This window comes from Thamnophis sirtalis, unplaced genomic scaffold, assembly GCF_051295495.1.
Source record: "Thamnophis sirtalis isolate CommonGarterSnake01/CBP01778 unplaced genomic scaffold, rThaSir2_p1.2 scaffold_8, whole genome shotgun sequence".
NCBI classification, from domain to species: Eukaryota; Metazoa; Chordata; class Lepidosauria; order Squamata; family Natricidae; genus Thamnophis; species Thamnophis sirtalis.
In genome coordinates this window covers 51,829,776-51,853,007 of record NW_028261388.1, presented here as the reverse complement: position 1 = coordinate 51,853,007, position 23,232 = coordinate 51,829,776, and the positions used below count along the sequence as shown (strand labels likewise).

General features: G+C 36.0%; 1 protein-coding gene across 1 annotated transcript in view; it reads right to left on the bottom strand.

The window, feature by feature from the left end:
- Positions 1–23,173, bottom strand: part of DOP1B (DOP1 leucine zipper like protein B) — a 62,724-nt gene extending 39,551 nt beyond the window's left edge. The window contains exons 1-8 of the mRNA XM_087721639.1: positions 23,040–23,173; positions 17,878–18,047; positions 15,201–15,382; positions 14,472–14,642; positions 6,301–6,490; positions 2,485–2,583; positions 1,164–1,287; positions 689–798 (exon numbers count right to left, since the gene is read on the bottom strand). Of these exons, the coding sequence (XP_087577765.1) occupies positions 689–798; positions 1,164–1,287; positions 2,485–2,583; positions 6,301–6,490; positions 14,472–14,642; positions 15,201–15,382; positions 17,878–18,015 (1,014 nt within the window). The 5' untranslated portion in view covers positions 18,016–18,047; positions 23,040–23,173. The remainder of the gene's footprint in view (positions 1–688; positions 799–1,163; positions 1,288–2,484; positions 2,584–6,300; positions 6,491–14,471; positions 14,643–15,200; positions 15,383–17,877; positions 18,048–23,039) is intronic.
- Between the last annotated feature and the right edge of the window lie 59 nt (positions 23,174–23,232).

The window sequence follows — 23,232 nt, the reverse complement described above, 5'->3', positions numbered from 1 at the left end:
ATTTTAGCTAATTTTTTATTAGTAATTATTTCTTATTAAAAATCCCATAAATTGGTTTGAAAAATTCAACGCTATTCTTGAAATGACACATGACTAAATGAAAAGTGTAACACTCCTGTAGGCAAGGGAAAAACACTGCATTTGAACTGAATTGAAATAGGAAGAAGAAAGGACAATTGCAGTTAATTCAGCCCATATCAGAAAATCAATTGAAGATACTTTTACTTCTGCTTTCCAGATTTCTCATTGCTTTCTTTTTGGTCTTGCTTTTTCAAAGACTATTCCACTGTACAGGTATCTTCAACTTACAATCACAATTAAGCTCAACCTTTCAATTGCTAAGTGAGACATTTGTTAAGTTATTTTTGTCCCATTTTACAACCTTTCGTGCCATAGTTGTTAAGTGAATCACTGTAGTTGTTAAGTTAGTAACATGACTGTTAAGTGGTTTCCCCATTGACTTTCTTGTCAGGTCACAAAAGGTAATCACATGATCCAGGGATGCTTCAACTATCATAAATATGAGTCAGTTGCCAAGTGTTTGAATTTTCACTTTTCCATGCAAGATTCTGAAAGCTGGTATTATAAAATAGTAGCCAGAACCAGTAGCAACAACAATTTATTAATCTAACATTTGACTGTCACCACTTAATGAAGTCATCCTTTAAAGAGTATAATATGGACCTACCTCAACTAAAAGTTCTTTGGAGTATTTTTCAAAAAAACTGTGGGCATAATCTTCTAAGGATGCATTAATGGATAACGCTGGTACAGAAGCTTTCCCTTTGATATCAGAGCCTTAAAAAAGATAATTGTAACAAGACAAAAAGTACAATATAGCATTATAGTTTTAATTAATAAAACAAGAAATCACAGCAAAAGATGAACATTTCTTTTCCTATTACTCCACTGCTATTTCTTGCTATTAGGACTGCATCAGTTATCTTCAGCATAGCTCTGTTGCATTTGATATGCACATGATACTTCCCTTCCACTGAAGTATTTTAAGGACAAAGAATAACAGATATTTCTTTGTAAGCATATAAATTAGATTAGTGTACCACTCTTTGATATTTAATATCTCAACCCCTACCTTATTCTTAAAAATAATTCAGAATAATTAAAGAATGCAAAAACAATGACAACTCTATGTGATATCATACCTAGCAACCATGAATATAGCCTTCTGTTTAGTGACATATCTCTTCTTAAGAGAGTCTGTGCAGCTGCTGACAGAAGATGAACCAAATCAGACCTATGCAGTGGAATAGCACTCTCATTTGGGTCCTAAACAAAGAATCAACAAGTCAGCTGAAAGTACATGTCTTTTAATGAAAACTAAAATACAGCAGAAAATGGAGAAGGAAACCACACAATATGGTAATAAAACATCAGCAACATTAAGAATATTATCATTCACACAATTCATACTCCTATACTGTACATCATTCACAATTTGTAAAGAAATGTCTGAGGGTTGTATTAGACAGTGGTAGGTTGCTATTGTTTTGTACCTGCCCCTATTAAGCTATTGATTCCCCCCCAAATATATTACTATTGATTTTTTCCAATATATTGCCATATTGCTTCCCATGAAACTACACCTTGAAATAGTTTAGAAATACAAAATAAAAGTTGTTAAATAAATGCATTAAAACAATAAGATATGTATTAAAAAGAATGTTTTTTAAAATTCATTTTTCATTTTCTGTGGGGATGGTGGGTTGGGAAATGAGAACCAAACAAAATAATTCATTAGAATAAAAGCTACCTTGTTAGATTGGGCCAAGGTTCATTTTAATCCATCGTTTTTCACAATAGTTAGCCAGTCAGTAGGTTCCTCTCCCCCACTATTATTTCTCTCAATTGGGCTTTGGAGAAATGCTATCCTCATTGTTGATTTGGAAATAACAATGAATCAAGACTATCTCAAGTAGATACTCCCAGAACCTGATGATTTGATACAGTGAAGTCTCTACAAACATATGTTCTTGATACCTTGATTTGTCTTAAATAGTAAAAAACTAGTTATTGAATACAAATACACATAGGAGTAACCTTACCAGGAATCTTCCATAACATTTTGTAAACAAAGGCAAATATGTATGGAGATAAATATTCAATCATCTAGGTCATGGATGTCCCAAATGTGCTTTTCAAAAGGCAACTGCTTTCTTGTTTTTTTTTCCTTGAAAACATTTCATTTCTCATCCAAGAAGCTTCTTCAGTTCTGACTGAATGGTGAGGAATAGAAGAATTTATATTCTTTGCAGTCATCTGCTCATTAACACTCCGAAGGTCATCACTGGCATTCTGAGTCATTGATGCCACTTGGAGATTTATCTGTATCCTCAAGGTCACCTGAATCAGAGTGCATATTTACAGAAGCAAAACATTTTCAAAGAAAAAACTCAAGAAAGTCCAGTTGCCTTTTGAAAAGCACCTCAAGGCCAAAAATAATTGAATTAAAAATAATTTGCTTACCAAAGAAGAATATAATGGGAAAAAGAAGAGAACTACTTCCAAAGTGTTTCTTTGTACAAGAACATTTGAATCCAGCATTGACACACAAATAGCTTGTATCTAGAAAAAAAGTGAAATAACATTTGATATAATAACCCCCAATAGACTGATCATTTTCTTTTGCTCTATAGATTGAACTTCATACAACAAAAGTGTGGTAGGAATTTATTTTTAAAATCCAGAAGTTCTCAATTTTCAATCTCTTTCCACATCGTAATCAGAAAATGGATTGGCTTACATTCCTCAGCTAATTCAAGAATATGATGATGCAGGGATTTTTTTTTGTGGATCCCCTTCCCCAAATTATTTGAGGAATATGTCCATTGAAAAGGAATAATGCAACAATACCTTAGAATCATATCAAATTATTTAACAATAAGGACAAAATGATATGTTAGCAACTTTTTTTAAAGAGCTGGCTCACAATAAGAGGGGAAGTCAAATTTGTTAACAATCAAAACTTAACACACTTAACATATTTGCTCACAATGATGTATTTGTTTATCTTATTTGCTTGCTGCCAATTCCAATCTGGCTCATGATAGTTTATAACAACATATAAAGCTTACAATACAATTAAACATCCTAGCAGGTAAAACTATGAAAACGATGCTATTAACATTCTACATCCACAACTATCAAAATTAGTAACATCTAAATAAATTATCTCATACAATAATTACATTAATAAATCATTTTGAACAATTTTATAAATAATACTTTCAAAAGTCAAACAATCTCCTAATCATAAAAAGGATAAGACTGCATCATTTTCTATATCGGACTATTTCCATTTCCTAATAACCCAGAACTCTGAAGAGGGGTTATCAATTATCACTTTGGGATAATTGTACTGAGAGATTGATTAAAAGTAGAGGTTGCGGTCCTGACGATACAATATTGATGCAAACCATATCTGATTTTATAGGTCAAAACCTGTAGCAATTTGATTTACACTTGATAGAAATCTATTAGCAATCAGTGAAGAGTTTTTTGCAGGCAATATCTGTAAATTACTGGACTGAAGCATTTTGTACCAATTGCAGCCCAAAGGATATGTGGAAGGCCCTGTACTAGAAAAGGCCATGATTAAATGCTTCAATCAAAGTTTCTAAATTTATGTTTGACACATTTCTAAGAGACATTAGTTAGGACATAAACTGAAGCAACGACCACAATTCAAGGTAAAGTCAATTGCAAGAAATACCATATTTTTGGAGTATAAGACACACCAAAGTTTTGAAGAGGCAAATTTAAAAAAAGTAGGTAGGTAGATAGAGGGATAGAGAGGGAGAGAAAGAGAGAGGTAGGTAGGGAATGAGAGAATAGTTAGGTAGGTAGGTAGATAAAAGGATAGAGAGAGAGTGTGTAGGTAGGTAGGTAGAGGGATAGAGAGAGAGAGAAATAGAAAGATAGAGAAATACAGTAGATAGGTAGGGAGAGAGAGAGTAGTTAGGTAGGTAGGTAGGTAGATAAAGGGGTAGAGAGAGAGAAATAGAGAGGGGGGGAAGAGAAATACAGTAGCTAGGTAGGGAGAGAGAGTGTGTGTATAGGTAGGTAGGTAGAGGGGTAGAGAGAGAGAAATAGAGCGAGAGAGAAATACAGTAGATAGGTGTTTCTGCTGGCACAGCACTTGATTAATGTAATTCTCATCAATCAGTTAAAGAGCTTTCCAAAAGGAAAAAAAGTTTTTGCACTCTGCAAACCTCCCCAAAATGGCCCATTTTTCACAAAAACGGGCCCATTTCCCCCCCGAAAAGGGCATGAATAGCCTTGGGGGGGGGGCTTGCAGAGTGCTCCTGGAGGGGTGGGCCCCCCAAAATGAGCAAAAAATGGCCCATTTTTTGCAAAAATGGGCTCATTTTTTGTCAAAAATTTTGCATGCATAGCCTTATGGAGGCTTAGAGTGCTGTTAGGGGTTGGGGGGGGGGGCAAAAAGGTCCGTTTTTTGCTCACTTCTGCCCTACCCAGCCCCCCAGGAGCTCTCTGAAAGCCTCCATATGGGTACGCACAGCCATTTTGGTGAAAGGGGGGGCTTCGGGAGGCAAAAATGCTGTATTTGGTGTATAAGATGCACCCAGATCTTCAGCCTCTTTTTGAGGAAAAAAGGTGCATCTTATACTCTGAAAAATATGGTAGTTGAAAAATATGTGAATATGAGAAAGACATGTAGCTATGTGTTTGTTGATGTTGAAGAAAGTATATTATGAAGTGAATAAACTTGAATTATGGGAAGTTTCCATGAATATGGAATGAAGGTTGATTGCCAAATGTATAAGAAAGACTGGATTATAATGGAAGCAAAACACTCATACTGGCAAATGATTTAACACTGGTCAGGGAGTAAGGTAAGAATGCATGGTCCTTGCTTGTTTAATGCACTTATTGGCAAATGTATAAAGAATGTATCTGGTGGCATTAAGGTGAAATTATCAAAATATATCAATGTATGAATGCTTCTATATGCAATATTATCAAGTTCCTTGCTGAGAACCTGATTTACTTAAATGTTATACAAACCGTATGATGCAACAAAGTATATGAAATGTATAATTAACATGTCAAAACTAATGTTTGTCACACAAAATGAACTGAATAATTGCAAATGGCACTTAAATGGTGAAAATCAAGACCAACCAGATAAATTTGTGTTCTTTGTTAACATTTACTAAATATGTCAAAACAGATGGAGGAATTTTAAGGTTTCAAAAGCTGGCAGAAATATGACAGCAGTATGTCATTTATTGCATGTAATGAATAATTAAAATAGAATGAGTGAACTTAAAATCGTTGTGTATACGTCCTCCATTCTATTACATGGAAATAATACATCAATATGGTAGAAGAAATATAGTGTGTTGTAATAGGAATGGCTATTTCTTCTTGTTTTTAACCACATGGGCATCTTATTTAGAGTCAGAAAGGAAGGGATGCTGAAATAATATGGATTGAATATAGAATTGTGCTCATTATCAAAGAATGCTGCACTGATTTGGTTATATGAAGAAAACTATGAGAATCAAATCACAAGACAAATAAATGAAGTGACAGACAAAGAAAGTTGTCCTTGTGTGGAAGTGAGAAGTGAGAAATCAATAAAAGTATCTTATATGGATGTGGTAGCCACAAGGATACAAGGATATTCAGAAATGTAGTGAATGAGGGCGATGTAAACTAAATACAATTAATTTTTCTCTTTTTCCTCTTCTGCACTTCTTTGGCTTATTATCTACTATTCCTTTTCTGTGCTGCCCATAAAGTTGCTTACAGAAAGGGAATATTATGGTGGGCATATAAATGTATTCTCCATCTCCATGTTGCATAAATAATTACACAAAGGCTTACACATCCTTGAACACTGAATTAATATTTAAATTTTACACAAACCTCCATAAAATGCAGAACTAATTAGCATGATGATTATAGACAGAACATAAAAATTTTAACTTGAGTAATAAACTTTAATTTTAATGAATATGTATTTACCATGCAATGACAGAAAATGGAAAATTTGCCTCCACTTGCATTAGTTTTCAAAGCAGTTAAAGGAGGAAGCATTTTTACCAGAATATATTATCCTAATTCACATTTCATAGGGATTCAATTATTTATTTATATGACTTATAGAGTCATCTATCTCATAACAGCGACCTTGGTATGTTACACAGGTACTGCCAATTAACAGTTAGCTAAGAAAATGATGATTTTATCTGCAATTTTCCATTTTTCGTCATTATTTATCTTATAAAAACAAAGATTATTTATTATTTAACCTACTGTGAGATTAGGATCAGTCCCCATTATATAATTCTGCTGCTTTCCAGGTATTGCTCTGTTGATATGATTGACAACAAAAAGGGAAGCAGGTAGTCTTACAGAAGGGCTAACCAAGACACTGGCCCACAAAGCAGAATAAAACACTTCTTTTCCAATTACAAGGGACAACTTCACAAGCAAAGCATCAGTCCTGTGTAAAGCAAGAAAAGACATTATGCAGCTACAAAATTTAAATAAATAAATTTGGTACAAGCTGATGTTGAAATGTATACTATACATATTAAATAATGTATTTTTCCAATGTTTAGACAATACAAAAATTCCTAAGAAAAAAGGAAAAGGAAAGGAAAGAGACCTGTAAACTACAGTAGCTCCACACTGAAGATATAGGCTTTTACTTCAAATCTAAGATTGATTAGTAAGATCTTTACATAGAAAAGTAAAAGCTAATATAAGAATTTTCTGAGAACTCTGAGAGACTTCTGGGGAGGGGCTTGCTGATGGGAGCTGTTCATTACAGCTGCTCCCGAATTCCTGGTCACGTTATCTGTCGGATGATCAATCCATCAGATGTCTGGCAGTTTGTTTACCTTATTCTTCAGGCAAAGAAGATGAGCCGTTTTGCTGAGCAAAGTGCCATCCGACCCTCACAGTTTGTGTCTGGGAGTGGGGGAAGGCCAGCTGAGGACAGAATTGTCTCCATGCCGGGAATTCCAGCTGTGATTGCAGTGCGAAGCAAACTCTCTCTTCCTCAGAACAAAACCTGATTTATTGAGTCCAAGGTAAGCAGGACTGGTACACGTGAGCCCTTAATTTGTTTGTTTAAATCTTAGCTTCATTTTTACAAGAACTTCTTCCGATAACTTAACTATTAAAGAGACAGTTAAAATGGCGCTGAGCTCGCTGAGCTGCTTCGTAACACTGTTTATGTTTTGAATTTCTACGGAGTTTTAAAACTTCAAAGGAAAGGAATGATTTATCACTTCAGTTCACAGCTGTATAATTGGCCAGCAGAGTTTTATTAATTGGTTGAAGAAGAAACTTGGAATGGCCTCTAAGCCAAATCTTACTCTAAAGATGCCCCCCCGGCTCCTAAAGGCTCTGGCACATCGCCCGCACCTGGCACAAAACTGCAGTCTCTGCCTCCTACTCCCCCTATAGGCGAGCCACTAACGAAGGAATTCTTCCTGAAGGAGCTGGCCGAGGCTTTTAATACTCAGGCAATTACGGTGGAATCAAAATTCAAAGAACTCAAAGAAGGGCTCAAAGAAGAGATATCCGTGGCGCATAAGGATCTGTCTGATAAACTTGAGACCCGGGTTCAAAAAATCAGAGACAATATGCTGGGGATTGTAAGTTTATTGACAGAACATGTTTCCGGAATTGAAGACAGACTAGATGATCTTAATGACGCCAATATTAATTTGGTATCGAAAACAGAGGCAATGCAACAAAAAGTTGAAAATGCTGAAAAAGAAATTATGATGATACAGTACAGACAAATGGAACTGGCACTAAGAATAAGAGGTTTGCGTGAAAACAAGCAGGAAAACTTGAAACAGATTCTTTCAGAAGTGTTTGATAGCCTGATGGGCAGAACAGGGGGTAACTTTGATTAGCAAATTGATAAAGTTTATCGCGCTAATTCTTGGCTGGCAAAGCAGAAGCAGCTTCCACAGGACATTGTGATATATTTTACTACAAGAGACATGAGGAATATGATATTACAAGAGTCCTATAAAACTAAGCTTCAAATTGGGGGTCAGGAATTGACCGTTTTGAAAGAGATACCACCTCAAATGCTAAGATCCAGGAAAGACTATGCTTTTTTAGTTGAAGAACTTAGAAATCGCCAGCTACAGTTCAGATGGGACGCACCATTTGGCCTAGCACTCACATTTGACGGACAAAGATATCGTCTTAAATTAGTATGGAAAGCTCGAGATTTTTACCATAATATTTTGAAGGCTGGACATCCCGCACTATCTGCACCTAGAGAAAGAGCACAAGAAGGACAAGATAGACAGCAAACTACACAATTACCAAATAAGATGGATCATCTTTCTCGCTTAGAAGCACAAGGAGCCATGGAACAAAGACCAAACCGTATGATTACCAGACGAATGGATCAACAATCCAAAATGCAACAATCCCAACAATCACCTGCCATCGGTCAAGAAGCTACAGTAACCAGTTTAGAAGCAGTGGGAGGAGCCAGGCCAAAGGTTAAACTTCAGGATATCCAGGAGGCTCTAAAAAAAAGCTTCAGGAAACCAAAGATGACAACTAAGCTTCTAACATGGAACGTCAATGGATTGAACTGTCCACAGAAGAGAAAGAAAATATTCCACTATCTTAAACAGTTCAAGAATGATATAATTTACTTGCAAGAAACTCATATTAGATCAACTGATCAAAAATATTTGATTAACACAAGATGTGGCCAACACTTTATAGCTTCTGCTACGGAAAAGAAAAATGGTATAGTTATATACTTAAGAAAAGACATGAAAGCTGAACTAATCGAAACAGATCCCCACGGAAGATACATCACATTAGATTTGGTATTAGAAGGGAAAAGGACATTGCTACTGGGAATATATGCTCCTAATCAACAACAAGATGGATTTTATAGAAAACTTCATGCTAAATTAGTAGAGTGGGATTATAGGTCTTGCATACTACTGGGCGACTGGAACGGTGTTATGGATACTAAGAAAGATAAGAAGGTTTCCCTCCCAAATACTCAAATGCGAGCAAAACTACCTAAGTCCTTTTTCGATATGATGGATGACTTCGAATTGAGAGATATTTGGCGAGAAAGAAATGCAGAACATGACTTTACCTTCTTCTCTGATAGACATCAATCCTTTTCTAGGATCGATTTTATATTAATTACTAATGATTTGCTTTCCAGGGTAAAGAAGACAAAGATCTCAGCTAGAGTTTTATCAGATCACAATCCAGTTTGGATGGAGTTGGGAGGGGTGACACAAGCAAGAAGGTCTTGGAGATTGAATGAAAATTTATTCAGATATGAAAAGTACATTAATGAATGTAAAAAATTGCTAACAGAATATTTTGTTTTTAATATGAATAAGGGCACACCTATGGAAATTGTATGGGATGCAAGTAAAGCGTATATGAGAGGAGTTTTGATAAATATAAATAGATTACATAAACATACCGAAACAAGGGGCAAAACGAACAGAACTGGAAGATGAAATCAGGAAGAAAGAGCAAGAGTTGACTTTAAAACCAGGAGATATATGGATTTCATAGTATCCTTCCCCTGGAGTGGGGAGGATTTGGGGGATTTCATAGTATCCTACCCCTGTAGTGGGGAGGGAATGTGGATTTCATAGTATCCTACCCCTGGAGTGGGGAGGATTTGGGGGATTTCATAGTATCCTTCCCCTGGAGTGGGGAGGATTTGGGGGATTTCATAGTATCCTTCCCCTGGAGTGGGAAGGATTTGGGGGATTTCATAGTATCCTTCCCCTGGAGTGGGGAGGATTTGGGGGATTTCATAGTATCCTTCCCCTGGAGTGGGGAGGATTTGGGGGATTTCATAGTATCCTTCCCCTGGAGTGGGGAGGATTTGGGGGATTTCATAGTATCCTACCCCTGGAGTGGGGAGGATTTGGGGGATTTCATAGTATCCTACCCCTGGAGTGGGGAGGATTTGGGGGATTTCATAGTATCCTTCCCCTGGAGTGGGGAGGAAATGTAGATTTCATAGTATCCTTCCCCTGGAGTGGGGAGGATTTGGGGGATTTCATAGTATCCTTCCCCTGGAGTGGGGAGGAAATGTAGATTTCATAGTATCCTTCCCCTGGAGTGGGGAGGATTTGATGAAATCAGGAAGAAAGAGCAAGAGTTGACTTTAAAACCAGGAGATATAAAGATTAAAGAAGCAATTACTATATTAAAGGACCAATTTAACATGTTGATCTCAGACCAGGTAGCCACTAGTCTGTTATACACAAAACATAATACCTTTTGTAATGCAAATAAATCTGGCAGATGGTTAGCATATCAGATGAGGAAAAAACAAAATTCTCGAAACATAACTAAACTACTTTATAGAGGGAAGGAAGTGTTCCAACAGGATGAGATTCAAAAGGCCTTCCGGGAATTTTTTGCAGAGCTGTATAAGGGTGAAAAAATTAATGGCCTAGATATAGAGAGATACTTGGATAAAGAAAAAATACCCATAGTTAAAGAAGAGGAGAGGCAAAAATTGAATCAACCAATAACTTCGGGGGAAGTTCTGCAGGTAATTAAGCAGTTAAAGGCAGGGAAGGCACCCGGCACAGATGACTTGACAGCGGCTTACTATAAAAATCTACAGTTAGAAATGGTAGAACCTCTTAAGGAATTATTTAATAAGATTCAAACGGAAGGTAAGGTACCCCCATCTTGGAAGACAGCTTTTATATCCCTGATACCTAAAGAAGACCAAGATATTACTCAACCCAAAAATTATAGACCTATTTCATTACTTAATGTAGATTATAAAATCTTTACTAAAATACTAGCAAATAGGTTAATGTTGGTTATTCAACAATTGATTCACAGTGATCAAACAGGCTTTATTCAAGGGAGACAAATGAGAAGTAACGTAAGATTAATTATTAATGCACTAGAATACTTGGGAAAGAACAATCAAATTCCTGCCGCGTTCATATTTCTGGACGCTGAGAAAGTCTTTGATCGAGTTAATTGGCAATTCCTGTTGAAAACATTGCAAAAAATGCAAATAGGAGAAAGTTTCTTACAATCAATCAAAGCAATATATCAACAGCAAACGGCTCAAATTATAGTCAATGGAAGTTTAACAGACTTTTTTCAAATTGGAAAAGGTACAAGACAGGGTTGTCCCTTGTCTCCACTATTGTTTATTATAACTTTGGAAATACTGCTGAACAAAATACGGGGCTTGGAGGGTCTAAAGGGAATTAAGATTAGGCAGCAAGAGTACAGAGTGCGTGCTTTTGCGGATGACCTGGTTATAATATTAGATCAACCGCAGGAATCCAGTATGATCTTAATGAATACAATTAACCAATATGGTCAAGTGTCTGGCTTTAAAATAAATCTAGGGAAAACAAAAATACCAGCTATAAGTATGAATACTAAACAAAAGGAAGAACTAGGAGGAATGATAGGATGTGAAACAGTTAAGAAGGTCAAATACTTGGGAGTTAATATCTCAATCTCAAATGGGAAATTATATAAGTATAATTATGAACCATTTTGGCATAGTATACAGACAGAGATGAAAAAATGGGACAAGTTGCAGTTATCTTTGTTGGGAAGAATAGCAGCAGTGAAAATGAATACCTGTTATACAACAAAAAAGTGGACAAAAACTTTAAAAGTCATATTTTAAGGAATGCTTTGCTGTGGGTTTGGAAAAAATATCAATACAAATTAAATGACAAGATACCCATGTGGGCAATTCCTAGACATGCAATAGAAAATATGAACATAGCACGAAAACAGGATATAATCACTTACAGACAGCTTCTTACCCTAGAAAGGGGTGTATTACAAGTAAAATCCTTAGATGTATTAAAAGAGGAAAAGGTAATTCAAACTTGGTTCCAGTATGGACAGCTACAGGCCAGGTGGAAAACGGATCAAAAAATTGTTTTCATGCAAGTCGAGGATAATTTATTTAAACAAATAAGAGACCAAAGTTTAATGCATATAAAAAGGATATACAATGTATTAGTACAGATGGATTCTGAAACACAACTAGTTAAAGATTGTATGATTAAGTGGGCTCAAAATATTGAAGAACCAATAATGTTGGATACATGGGAAAGAATTTGGGTAAGAAATGTAAAATTTACACAAGCCCAAAACTTGAGAGAAAATTTTTACAAGATGTTCTATAGATGGCATTTAGATCCTAAAAAGTTGGCTTCTATGTATCCGAATTTACAACCCAAATGTTGGAGATGTGGTTCTCTCGATGCTACATATTTCCACATATGGTGGACTTGCCAAAAGGTTAAGGCATTTTGGATAAAAATATGGTGGATTATGCAAAATGTTCTTAAAAAAAGGATAGTTTACTCCTCAGTTATTTTTGTTAGGTATAATTACTGACTGTACAGCGATAGAGATTAACTTGATTTTGCACTTAATAACGGCAGCAACACTGTTGGTGGCACAATACTGGAAGAAGGAAGACTTGCCTACAATTCAAGAATGGACATTGAAAGTCACAAATTTAGCCGAGATGGCTAAAATATCTGCATATCTTAAGGACCGCTACTACCGCTCTGCCGGGCGAAGGAGGGGTGGTGGCGGCGGCGGCAGCGGCTGCTTTAAGTGCTCCCTTGTCTCACAGCCAGGGCCGCTCCAGGCCGCCGGCCGCTGACACATGCTCCTGCAAGAGCCTCTGCACAGTGCCGGGAGGCCGCAGAGAAGCTTCGCTCCGCTTCTCACCCAGCCTTCCCCCAGAGGCGATCCGGGACTTCCAGAGGCAGAGCCTGGAGAAGCAGGCCGGGGCAGCGGGCGGCAGCATCGAGAATGGTGGGGCACTTTGCATCGCGGGAGCCGCCAAGCACCCAGGTCTGCAGCAAAGAGGCAGCCTCCTCCTTCTCGCCCACTCCTCTCTCCTCTGAAGCACACCCCGCCCAACGTAAGCGTGCTCAAGAAGACACGATTGGCTGCTTCCAAATCAGGAGGCGGGAGAATTAGTGCCTCTTTTCCATCTGAACTTCTTTGCGTTTTAACTCTTTATTAACTTTTAGAAGGCGAAAAATTCCTTATGGAAAAGAGGCCCCGAGTTCTCTCGCCTCCTGCTTTGGTTAACACTAAGCAGACACCAAGCCACTGTGACCTGTAATCTGGTAGCAACTATCTTGGCTTTAATTATTTAAAAAAAAAATTTAAATTTCTTTCTTTTTCCTGAGGAGACTGGTGAGGCTCCGCCTCCCTTGCCTCTAGTGACTGCACGTCCCTGATAATGGGTTTCTATTTTTCTGGGCATTGTTGACAAGAGGAACTGATGTAATTATTATTTAATACTATATGATACGGGCTATGTATAGTATACATGTGAGTGAGTGTGCATTATGAAAATGAAAATGGAAATAAAATATTCATTACAAAAAAAGAATTTTCTGAGAACTCTGAAAACAGATAATTCATCTAAATGAAGTAGATCTTTATTAAGTCTTGTTTTCAGCCTAATGTTATGATGGAAGTAGCCAGAGTGGTTATGGATTTGCAGGATGAGGCCTGGTCAGGTGGGGGATAACAACTGTTTTAGTTTTTCTGGATCTCTTAAAAGTTCTTTGGTATTGTTGACCATATTATTATGCGATAGAAATAGTGTAATTATTCTTGTTCCAAGGAAGGGAGATAATTGATACTCTCTTTGCTTTATACTTATATCCACAGGCTTCCATTTGTTCTCTAAACTATTCAACAACTTCATGAACCTTGTAGATGAAGCAATCTTAGATTTAGGTTGAAGAATCATCAATATTTGGATCCACTGGTCTCAGTTTCTACTATTAGGTAAAAAGCTACATGGAACAGAAATGAATCTTAATTTACTGACTTTTTGTTGAGTAAAGCTTTTAATTGAGTAGTCATAGCTTGCTTCATGTTGAGTTAGCATACTGAATGAATCTAGCCACTGTGGATTATAAAACATGGTGTGAATACAGATTTCTGGTTCATTTAATAAACTATATATATGTTTAAAATGTTCCATTTTCAATTTTTCTTCATCATGACTGCAATTTATGGCCTGTTGCGTATGTTACTTAGCATATCTTTAACTTTTTTGCTTTTCTTCAAAAAGGCAGAGTATAAGATTTGAAATACAAAATACTTGGTTGGGAATGATAATAAATGATGAGCTGAAAAGGTTTTCTGATTTGGACCAGAACTTTTCTAGTGGAAAGACATCTCCCAATAATTTTCTTCCAGCATGTACCAGGAAAAACCTGATTGTCTGAACAGAAGCTTCTGCTTAATACATGGCCCTGACTAAATAAAATAAGAGTATGCAGTACTGCATTCCTGGCTTTATTTTTGGTAGCTCATCTTCCCCTGGACTGATTCCCACTGTAGGTATAGAATGAAAAGAGAGTTAAAATGTATTTATTATTTTTAATTTTTATGTGAAAGAAATACTTTACCTGTCATAGAATTCTGATCCTTCCTCCAAACCAGGCAAAAGGCCAATTAAGAAGGCCTGAAGACTTGGCAGGAGAGATTTCTGAAGTGGGAGAAAATAATTTTCATACAAATCGAGCAAGACGGGTTTCACTGACAATGCTGCAACACCAAGCAATGGAAAAAGGCCTGAACTGGAGAGAGACACAGAAAGGGATAGGGAAAATTCAATCTCTGCCAGTGTTATCTTGGATATTGAATTATAAACATATTATGACGACAAGCTGCAATGAATCTGTCTTCCCCTTTTTGAGAATACTGGAAGTTTTGTAATTAAAATAGATACCATAGATAGATAAGATAAAGATTTTAATTACAAAATGTTCTGATCCACAAACCCAGGGAATTTATGATTGTTCATTAGTGCTATGATTGCTATAGTGCTACTATAGTTGATTAAGTTGGCCTTTTCATCAAGCTCATAGTTATATTAACCATAATTAAAATTCAAGCAAAGCTATTATTAAAAGAGATGTGGCCTTTTCTAAGTAGCCAAAGCTGAAGGAAGGGAGGCAATTGGTGTTTGTATTTCTAAAGCTATAGTATTTTCCTCCATACTAAGCATGGTTTAATCTTACACACTAATTAATTAAGATTCCTAAACGTAATTAACACTAGCTGGACCTTACTTAGAAGATAGGTAGAAAGAGGACTGTCAATAAAATTAGGCTTTAAAAATCCCCAAAGTTTACCTGTAGAGAAATAAATCCTTTGCAAGACATTTTGTTCCAATAATTTTAAATATTACTTCATAGGATTCCAGTGCTTTTATATGCACTCCAGTAGGTAATGCTGGGTGTAAACACTGGGACAATCTTTTACTGATAATCAAGCGTCTTGGTAAAAGGGAATACTTCAAATTACTTTGAAGAGCCTATAAAATAATTAAGAATCACATATTAAATTTAAATTGGTATGAATTAGGAACCATATTGTAGTTATATTTTTATTTTTATTTAAGAGAATTAAAATGCAGATATTTTCTTTAACAGAGTTTCAGAGATCTTTATAAAAACTGATCACAAAACCCATGGATATTTATTATTTAATATATCACTTCACCAGATTAAATCCCTAAATTAATTATGAGATTTTAGAAATAATAACTTGTCAAATAAATCAGCAAGAACAAAACTGCAACTTTCAGGAATGTTTACTATGGTGAACATTTTTCAAGTATCATAATGATCTGCAGAAAATAGCTACTCTCACATATTTGAAAAGGGTGGGATGGGAGAAGTTGAGAATTTTTTTAAAAAAAACACAGACACAACAGGTTAGCTACAACATAAAAATATGTTGTTTTCTTTCTCTGCAGGGGTACAAAACACTGCATTGAAACTATTATAAAAATAAATAGGCATTTTACAGAGCTCTCTTTTAATAATTACTAAAATAATGATTCCGTTATCCAGTGAAGTAAGTATTAAAATATTTATGACTGATTCTGATAGAAAGAGAACATATATTTTTGAACCTAACTTGTCTTTATACCTGGGCACTGCATTCACCTAAAGATGTGACAGAACAGAATTTATTACAATCCCATACAAAGTATCTTCCCAAATAATTTCTTTTACCAGCAATACTAACAAAACTAAATATATGTTGAAAAAGAAAACAGTCATACTAGTGGTGAAAATTTAAAAACAATTACTACTGGTTTTGTGGGTGTGGCTTGATGGGCATGGCAGGGGAAGGATATTGTAAAATCTCCATTCCCACCCCACTCTGGGGCCAGCCAGAGGTGATATTTGCCGGTTCTCTGAACTACTCAAAATTTCTGTTACCAATTCTCCAGAATATGTCAGAACCTGCTGAATTTCACCCGAGTCATATAGTATATAAGAAAGCTTCAATTTTAGAATTGCAGTTACATCAGAAGAAAATAAACATATATGGAAAATATACAATGAATCGTTCTTTGATAATGAAACAACAAAATCTGAAATAAAATATATTTATGATGTCTATGTGTAGCCTAAAAATATTGAAGAAACCAAAAGACCTTTAAATGAGCATAGCCAATATATTCATTCAAGAGGTAGAGGAGCTCTCACTTTAATCTCACTGTACTTAGTAATGGAAAGGATAATTCAAATACCATATTTTTCGGAGTATAAGACACACCTTTTTCCCTCAAAAAAGAGGCTGAAAATCTGGGTGTTTCTTATACACTGAATACAGCATTTTTGGCTTCTCAAAACCCTGCCCTCTTCACCAAAATGGCCATGCATAGCCTATAGGAACCTTGGAGAGTGCTCCTGGGGGCTGGGAAAGGCAGAAATGAGCGAAAAACAGCCTGTTTTTAGCTCATTTCAACAATTCAAAAAGGCTATGCATGCCCTTTTTTTTGACAATTTTTTTGCTCATTTTTTTGGGGGGGGCATCCCCCAGGAGCACTCTACAATGCTCCTAAAGGCTATTCATGCCTTTTTTTGGGGGGGGAGCCCCGAGCCCGGATTTGTGAAAACCGGTCGTTTTGGGGAGGTCTGCAGAGTGCAAAAACTTTTTTTTTTAAAAATTGCCTCTTCAAAACCTTGGTGCGTCTTATGCTCTGGTGCATCTTATACTCCGAAAAATACGGTATATACAGTAAAAAACAATAATTTCCCAATATCCCAGTAATAACATTTATGAATGGTAAACTTCATTCTTTTTTTAGACTTCATTCTCTTATGCACACATGACTTCCTAGAGACAAAAAGTTTTCACTTATTTGAAAAATATTCCTTCATTGTACTTCAAATAATCTAATACAGAGAAAGCTGGGATCTGATTTTTGTGAACGTTCTCTGTTTTAAATTAGTTGAAGAGCTTGTAGTCTCTTTACTATTATTCATTGTAAGAGATATTTTATCGTAGATTTTTAGTATCGTACTTGTTGTTCAGTTACTAAGTCATGTCTGACTTGGTGTGGCCCTAAAGACCATAGCATGCAAGCCCTCCCCGGTCCTCGACTATCCTCGGAGTTTGCCCAAATTCATGTTCTTCAGTTGATGAAACTATCTAACCATCTTCTTCTCTGTCACCCCCTTCTCCTTTTGCCTTCAATCTTTCCCAACATCAGCGTCTTTTCAAAGAATTCTCTCATTAGATGGCCAAAGTATGAGCTTCAGCTTTAGAATCTATCTTTCCAAAGAACAGTCAGAGTTGATTTCCTTTAGGATTGATTGATTTGATCTCCTTGAAGTCCAACACCACAGTTCAAAAAGTGTGATTTTTTTTTACTTTTAGCCTTGCTTATAATCCAACGCTCATAGCTATTCATCACTATTGGAATATATTGCACTAAAATTCCTTAGATATTGCTACTTTAATATCTTATTTAAAAACTTATAAATTATTAAAAAAAGACAGATACTACACCTTGTTGAGTTTCCCAAGAGAAGATATGAGATCTGCCCATTCACTTGAAGATTCAAAGTTCCTCAAAGCTTTATCAATTGCTGAAGAATAATTTCTGTACCTATAATCGCCAAGCAACTCCTGCTCTTCCATATCCATTTTAAATGACCATATCAAAATGCTCTGAGGAACTAAAAGCAAACCTTTGATAAGTTTATTTCTTATAGATATATGTCTGTAAATATTTTAAATAAAAACAGAAAAATCAAAATTGAAAGAATTAACTTACGTTCAGCATAAAATGCTAAACTTTACAAAAAACAAACAAACACCCAAGGACTATAGCTTTGGTACACTGTAGTTCAATATTCACTCAATATATGTAAATATTGTTCATTTTACTTTCAGATGAAACTGTAGAATTGAGTTGAATTGAGACCAAGTCACACTCAATATTAAATTGATATTTATTAATAGAAGCACACATTTATTTAATAAATGCATATTTTATTTTCTAGCTATGCTTTATTTTTGTCAATATCCAGAAGGAAGAGATTATTTTAATAAACTAACTTTCACTATATTGAACGTATTTTATTTCATGGATTACCGTAAGCATTAAACATTTTCTTCCTGCATTAAGTTAATGATTAACTTAAAGAAAATCACATGAAATGTCAATACCAAAAGTTGATATCTTAAAGTAAGAGAGTACAGCATATATTTGCTTAAGAAAGTATCAGTTACATCTTTCTCATGTGAATTTTATGAAAATACATTTTAAACCAATACAATGAATCAGCGAGAATCTCTTATTTCTTTTCATAGCATTAATGAATTATAGTCACCTTTTAGTAGGCCTGGCACTGAGCCTTGATTGAATGAGGGAATGCAATTGAAGTGGTTGACTGGATTAACAAACTGAAAATGCATTTATAGTTTGCCTGTGCTTTTGTAAAAAATAAATAAATTGGAATACGTAGATTTGGTGATAGCAACTGATTGTAACAATATGTTAAATATTTGGATAACTTCAAAAACTTCTATGAATTCAGACAATTACAGGCAAATTATTTACTACATACTGCTCCCTTGTTATAACAATTTCATTGATTGACAGTTGATTTCCAGACCAAATTCTGGAATTAAATTTGTTGAAGGGGTAGCTTTTCCAATATATTCTTCAGGAAAGGCTGTTCTGTCTCTATTTGACAGAAAAACGATAAAGAATATTCATCGAAATACTGAATGACCTACTAATAAACCAGGATATTAGAGAAACTGGCCAAGTTTGTCCTTTTTTATTGGCAATCCTGCTTGGTCAGGCTCTTTGTCTTTGAGATGACATTCATGAGTTGTGGGTTTTTAATATATGTTTTTGATATAATTGATTGTTCTTTTGATAACAATTGTTTTTAGTAGTGGTTCTTACATTGCAATTGTACAATATTATTATTAAACATTCTATTATGAAACAATGAGGTAAATTTTTACATAGCAACTGCTATCACTATCATCACTATGCCTCAAAACATAGCAGAGTTAGAAATGTTATAACTAATAAAATAGTTAAGATTTCAAAGATTTCAGAGCCTTTTGAAGTGGGATGGCTATAATAAATTAGTACATAATTATGTGATCTATATTCTTCATCTATTCCTCTAAAATACCCTGTCTGAATGTTTTACATATAAAATATCTATTTTCCTAGCAATATGAAAAATAGATTAGCAATAATATCAAGGTATCCGTTTCTATCAATTGTGTTATTACTTGCATACTCTTAAACCATTTTCTCATTTCAGCATTGCTAGAAGCCAGGCAATACCCTGATTTGGATCTTTTGCTCAATCTGCAGCATTACCACAGTAATAGGGATTACATAGTAGGGATTGCAACATTACACACATTTGCAGTTCATGACTAAAAGAAAGCATCACATACTTAGCTCAATACACCTCACATTTAAGTCTAGCATTCTGTCACTCTGACCTAATTTATTTTTCGCCCCATGAAATGTAATGTATGGAATAAGCAATATTCATATTTTAATTGCTCAGCTGTAATCCTTGTATAGCTTTTCAAAAGTTTTACTTTTGAAACTGTAGATATATCTCTATAAAAAGATTTTTGTTTCTGAACGCATTTACATAAGTATCCAGCTACTATAAATAAGAACATCTGGACATGGCAATTGGAAAGGCAATTATCTAAGACCCTGTTCCTCAATCTGGGCAACTTTAAGTTGTGCAGACTTCAACTCCCAGGATTCCCCAAACAGCAGAGAGTACATGCATATGCTGTATTGGGTTTTAGAAGCTGCTGGGAATCCTGAATGACTACTCCAAATAATTTTGAAGTCTTTTAATTGAGAATGGATTCCAGCTATCCTACACAGATTCAATAGAGAATTGTCAGATCTAATGGTGTATATCTAAGTAGATGCTATGAATGGCACACCTACCTTTCTTATTTGTTTCTACTTTCTACTCTGATTGTTGTAAGTGTTAACTTGTCTGAGTGCAATAGATTTATAAGTGCAATAGAATGCTTAGATGGATTTAGGTCAGTAATTATTATTTTAAAGTAGAAAACACAAAATTATTTCCCAGGTACATTGATAATAATGGAATTTTTTTTAATGGAAAGACAGCAAACTCAATTAAGAACCTAGAATTAAGAATGTTTCAAATTTTTGTTCAATTAAACTAAATATGGTATATATTTAGTGAATAATTAGGCCTACCTTTTGATGCTCTTGAGAAGACAACAGACAGAACATGAGCACTGCTATATTCTCAAATACCAATAATTGGAACTGAGAGCCATATAGGCTCCAATTTTGAAAGTAATATATAACCATTGAAAGGGCTAGCCAATTTTCTTCATGAATCTGTCTAATCCAAACATATGTTTCTTAAACTACATGCTTCAGTGAGAGATTACATAATACTGATAAAAAATGAAGTGGATCGGTCAAGCTTGTAAAACAACTATTCCAGTCCTAAATTGGCTAGCCCTTGGAGGTTCCAACATTGTTTCTCAAACTTTTCTGCTTTTAGGGATTGTTCATCAGGTGGGCTCTATAGCCCTTTACTAGAGTACATGATCCTGCTTCCAGGAAAGCGATAAACCTGAGTGATCAACTATAGGCTTATCACTGTCCTGGAAACAGGATCACATATTCTAGTAAAGAACTGTATAGTCCACCTGATGAACAACCCCTAAAACCATAAATTTTGAGAAACAATGTTGGAACTTGCCTTTAATTTAGATTAGCATTATGCTATTATAAAAATATGATAGGCTTGCTTTATTATATTGATAGTTTCTTGTATTCTAAAAAATGAAGCTCTACATACATGGTCAACACAGGTAGTCCTCAAGTTATTTATTAAATTTTTATGCTGCCCACCTCCCTAATACAGTTACTCTGGATAGCTTACGATATTAGAAAAAGTTAAAAGGTGCTAAACACAATTAAGAATAAAAAAATTAAAATTAAGAGTAAGATTGACACCTTGGGGGATTGAGAATCTTCTGTACCCTATCAGTCATCCCCAATGTAGCAGCCCAAGCAGCAGACCCAACTTTTAAGACTTGCCTGGAAGTCCAGGAGTGTAGGAATGGATCTCACATGAGGGTAGGGCCCACAGCAGAAAACTTATGACAACAATTGGACTGGCACTTCTTGTTAAGCAAATTACATGACCACTAAGCAAATCTGCTTTACCCCATTGACTTTGTTAGAAACCAACTGGGAGGGTCACAAATGGTGATCGTGAGACCCTAAGATGCCACAACCCTCAGAAATACATTCTGGTTGTCAAGTACCCAAATCAAGTGGCCGCAGGGATGCTGTATAAATAAGTGTGAAGACAGGTCAAAAGTTTCTTTTTCAGCAGCATTGTAACTTTGAACAGTTGAAGATGATCTTACCCTATTTATTTGCAACTTAACTTACCTACTTTTATATTAAATTTTAAAAAGACGCCCCAAAATCAACATTCATTCTCTTTTAGCAGATGAAGACTATAACATGGAAAATCACAACTGGAATTCTTTGATTTTCATGACAATTAAAACGTTTAATTGGAAAATTGATGCACACTATCCAGGGCAACTTATTTTGTGTGACTGATGGAAAAACAAATTAATTCCATTTTGGCAACCCCACTACATATGCAGTAATCTTGGATTTAGCTATCTAACGATGGCAAAAACTAAAAAGAAATGGAAGACTATTCTGATCTATTTTTTAAAAATAGAAATATAGAATGCTGCTTTAAAATAGGGGTTTTGGTTGAAGGCCAGAAGTGCTATTTCATGAATAATAGCAGACCAATAATTTAACATCTAGATAGTATTGCAATATATTTTCTTTGCCCACTTTAGTCCATTTTGCTTACACCCAGGAAACAGTGATGCATTGCCCTGCAGAAACCATATCTCTGAAGAGCTGGCTTAATGGAATTGAGCAGGTTTTTTTTCCTTTAAATGACTCTAAACATTTTTAAAGGCAGCAGTAATAAATTATGCAGCTAACAATGGTGTGTACATAAGGTAAAGAATATTAAAAAAATCCCAATCCTCCCATGATGCAATAAGCTTTTTTCTCCTTGCTGTTGACAGGCTGCTGCTGCCTACAAAGCAAACAAAACCCAACAGCTGTTAACATAGACAAACCGATCACAAACAGCTGGTACCAGAACAGCGTCAGGAGGCATTCTGTACAATCTCGGAAATCACCGGACGCACCAACCCGTGTATCCAAAGAACAAAGGGGAAGGCATGGAAGGGTATATTACACATATTGGTTGCAATAACCTGGACGATTTTCTCAGTTCAGATTTAGTAAAGGGGCGCCACAGACCTCCTTCCTCGCCCATTTGTTTTGTCCTCTGGAGCAACTGGCAAGGATTGAGATAACATCTGCTCCCTTAAGAGGAAGTACCGAGGGCAACGTATTTTCTCGGAACGAGGAGGGGGGGGAGAGATTTGCTCAGTGGGGAAAAAGGGCTTTCTGTGTGTGAAAGGAGAGCGAGAGGGGAGAGTCCAGCCTCTCACCTCGCTACTAAACCTCGCAGCCGCCTTAGTAGAAAAAGGAAGAGGAGCAAATGGCACCTTCTGCATCTCCCCAAGTCAGCACCTTCGGCGACTGCCCAGCTTTCTTTCCGACTCACCGTCCGAAAAGGGTCGCCGCCGCTGTTGCTCTTTCCACAGCTGCTCCTCTTGCAGGGGCGACGTGTCCCACGGCTGGGCGGGACTGAGGCAACACCAGACGGAAAATACTGTAAGTGGGAGGGAGCAGGAGGAGGAAAAACCGGAGTACAGTACGGAACGGCGCGTCTCAAGGGTGGCTGGATTTGGGAACGT